General features: G+C 39.8%; 1 protein-coding gene across 2 annotated transcripts; it reads right to left on the bottom strand.

Moving 5' to 3' along the window:
- Positions 1 to 219: 219 nt before the first annotated feature.
- On the bottom strand, positions 220 to 2,580 carry HB6 (homeobox protein 6). Of its 2 annotated transcripts, none has more exons than XM_039026208.2 (3): positions 1,777 to 2,580; positions 1,157 to 1,530; positions 220 to 1,059 (listed from the first exon to the last, which is right to left on the bottom strand). In XM_039026208.2, exons 1-3 carry the CDS (start codon positions 1,835 to 1,837, stop codon positions 520 to 522), a joined length of 975 nt encoding a protein of 324 aa, XP_038882136.1. In that variant the 5' UTR covers positions 1,838 to 2,580; the 3' UTR covers positions 220 to 519. The 2 variants fall into 2 exon arrangements, with proteins under 2 accessions (XP_038882136.1, XP_038882135.1); XM_039026207.2 differs by having other exon boundaries at positions 2,017 to 2,413.
- Positions 2,581 to 3,739: the final 1,159 nt, after the last annotated feature.

The following is a 3,739-nucleotide window of genomic DNA, read 5'->3' as shown; positions in this document are numbered from 1 at the left end:
AATCTTTCTAATTATGAATATAATCAAATAATTAAAAGTATCTAATTGAAAGTTTTGAAAAAGAATTAAAAGATATAAATTCAAGAAACCCATTTCTTCTTCTTCCTTTCTAAGAAAAATCAGAGTAACTAAAAAAGAGAAGGAAGAATCAAGAAAGTGTAGGGCTTGAAAATCGTTTAGAAATGAAAGGGAAAAAAAAAAGAGAGAAAAAGAATGGAATAAAAAAGCAAAAGGGAATGATTATTTGTTCATTACAATATTTGTTCTAATCATCCAACCATCCATCTCTTAAAAGTTTCCTTTTTTACAGCTTCACTCCAATGAACACTCTCTTCCTCTGCCTTCAGTTTCATCCACCTGAATCTCACACACTCTCTCTCTCCACCGTCTTTCTCTCGCCGGAGCCGGCAGCTGCTCCCTATCCCACCAATCCGACGGTTTTGTTCTTTTTTATTTTATTATTCTGCACATCGCAAATTACCAACGCTAGATTTTACTCTGGTGATCGGGATATTATTTTTAGTTCCACTGATCGGGGCAGTACCAATGCATTGAGGGAGCTTGTTCATCGGAGAATAAATTACAGGTCTCTTCTCCGCTGAAGAAATTGTGTTCTTCAATTTTCACAAATTGTTGTGCATTATTATAAGCAGCCTTTTGAAACGGGAAGCAGTTCAAAGACGACGCCGGAGATGACATAATTTGGTGATGGCTTTGGAGCATTCCGGCAGTCGCTGATGAAACGACGGCGTTTGGGCTGTTGTCTTCGTTCAATATGGCACTTGAGTCGCTATCCGATGACCCATCTTTAAAATCAGGGAACAACGACACTTCAACTCTTTGATCATCGCCGTCATCAGCGCCGACGGTTCTGAAACCTTCGTAGTTGAAGTCATCGGAATGATCTGAAGCAACGGGAAGAGAGATATGATCCACCGGAAGATGATTAGTTGTTTGTTCAATTAGTAAATTGTCCGATTCCGACACGAAAATCTCTTCCTTCACTGATAAATTGCTCTCGGTCTTTTCTTCCTCTAGCTTCGATTTCAATTCCTTGATCTACAAAACAGAGACAGAAAATTTAAACTCAACAAATTGGGAAAGAAAAGTTAAAAGATTCAGAACGAAAATTCTCTCGGGTTTCACAATTATCGACCTCTTTGAGCAGAGCATCATTGTCTTGCTGAAGGGTATCGAAACTACGCTTGAGAGATTCGTAATTGGCTTTGAGAAGGCCATAATCTCTCTCGAGTTGCTTAGTTTTCCATCGAGCTCTACGGTTTTGGAACCAAACGGCAACTTGCCTTGGTTGCAGGCCAAGTTCTTGAGCAAGCTTCACTTTCCTCTCTGGTTCGAGCTTGTTTTCAATCTCGAATGTTTTCTCCAGGGCCTTAACTTGATCTACGCTGAGTCTCCTTTTCTTCTCCCCCACATGACAGTGTTCTTCGATGGAGCCTTCTTCGTCTAAGCCATCCAACATCGACTGAAACTCCCTGCCATAAACATGGCTGTTTCTCGGACTCTGTTCCTCTGCAAACAAGGGTGTGTAATACAAATAAGCCAGATGTACTACATCATTATTCGCAATGAATCGAGGAGGGAAGGGAGGATCGTAAAGATTCTTGCGAGTGATTGGGTCTAAAAAGGGACAAGAAACTAAAGAAATAAAAGAAAACAGAAACTCACATGGGGCTGTCGGGAAAATGGAAATTAAGCAATAGGAGAATAATAAAGAAACGAAGATATAAAAAACAAAATTGTTGATTATATTTAAACCTGAAGTAGGACAGACGGACATCAGAGCGCCCAAGGAATCTGAGCTGCCATGCCTCTTCATGACGGAAGAAATTTAAGAAAACAACTCCCAAAATTGAATCAGATCCTTTTAAGGACCCCTAAAACTTTCGAAGCGTAATTTGTTTGAAGTGTACACGAGGAACTTTTAGAAGCTCAAACAGTGGTTCAAAGTAGCAGAAAGCTTTAGAGTTAAAGGAAGAAACAGAGGACGTTCCATACGTGAAACGAGGCCGACTCTGTACAATTTCCCAGTTCGTTCCCCTGTTTCTCCTGGATCTTTCTCAATCTTCGATCTTCCTTCCCTCTCTGAACCCATCAAAAGAAAAGTCCAGAAAACAAAACCCAATTCAAATTGATCCTCAAAATGGAAAGAAAAATCTCAAACCTACCCAACCACACACCCTGAAGAAGAAGAAGAGGAAGATGATGATGATGATGAAGAAACAGAGTACTGATTGATTTCCCAAGAAGAAAAACTTTCCCTCTTTATCTTTCTCGTTTCTCTCTCTACTGCATTATGAGAGTGCGTGGGTTAAGGGAGAAGCTTTGGGAGTGGGATACGAAGAGGCAGAGAAGGAGGAGGAGGAAGAAGAAGGGCAGTGTGCAGCCCGTTTACGATTAGTCTAATACTTTCTCTCTCTTTAAATAATCCAACTCGTGTCAGAAGTAGGGTTAGAATCTAACTAGGGTTGGGTTCACTGGGGTTTGTGGAAACGAAATTCATCTCAAATTCACGCCAAATGCAAATTACAGCCACCGCCTATAGCGAGTCGGAACCCCTCTGATCGACCGTACTTTTAAAACGGATTTATAGGGATAATTTTGGAATTAATAGAAAAGAAAAAAAATCTCTTCTTGATACTTTGTCTGTGCAGTTGGAGAAATTAATATTTTAAATAAATTAAAATAATTTTCTACATTTATGTAAATATTAAAATATTATCGTGTCTGTATTAGATTAGTTGTCAGAAGTTTTTTTTAAAGTTTTTTTTTTTTTTGACAAATTGCAAAAATCACCTTCAAGTATGGTATTAGTTGCACATTATAATTATACCATCAAACTTTCAATTGTAAAATTTAAGCCCAAATTTTTATTAATGTTAAATTGGACCCTCAAATTTACCATAATAGTTGAAATTGGTCATTTGAATGAAAAAAATTAAACTCTCAAACTTATAAAAAATTATCCTTTTTTTTTTATTTTAAATAGATGATATTATTATACGACAACAAGGAGGATCCCACAGCCCGGGATCAAGACATCAAAGCAACAAAACGCAAACAAAGCCAACAAGATAAAACCTGAACATAACCAAACATAAACGTAAAAACCCCTCTAAAACACCAGGCAGAAAGCCAGAGAAGAGAAATCAAAACCCCACAACTAAGGACAACAACAAAACAGAGAGCAACAACAAGTTCAAAAAGAAGAAAAGCAACCGTAAACTCGCTAGATAAGACCAAGAAGATCAACCCGCCAGGAAGCAGCTCGAGCACGAACCGTAGAAACCATAAGGTGAAACAAAGCAGACACCGACCTCTGTCGACCTCCATGCAGCTGCCGATTACGCTCCTGCCAGATGTAGTAGATGGAAGCATATTAGAATACATGGAACAACTTACTACGCACCCCTTACCCGACTCCACTCGGTACAACCAACTCAACTCGACATCCCAACCCGCCACCCGATGCGATGAACCCAACTGATGCAACACACCAGACCACATCTCTCTCCCAAACCCACACTCGAAAAATAAATTATCCCGAGACTCTATATCTCCCCCACAAAGAAGACACCCCCCTCTCACAACACACCCTAGCTCCTCAACCAATCCCGCGTACCCAACCTGTTCCTCACAACTAACCACGCACAGAAAGAATGGCGCAGAATATGCCCCCCGCTCACAAAATACTAGCCCAAGACACCCTAGGACAACGGGG

Source organism: Benincasa hispida, chromosome 3 (genome assembly GCF_027475165.1).
Source record: "Benincasa hispida cultivar pf3 chromosome 3, pf3_genome.v1.1, whole genome shotgun sequence".
Taxonomy (NCBI): domain Eukaryota; kingdom Viridiplantae; phylum Streptophyta; class Magnoliopsida; order Cucurbitales; family Cucurbitaceae; genus Benincasa; species Benincasa hispida.
Note: the sequence above shows the minus strand (reverse complement) of the source record. Positions and strands in the feature narration are given on the sequence as shown.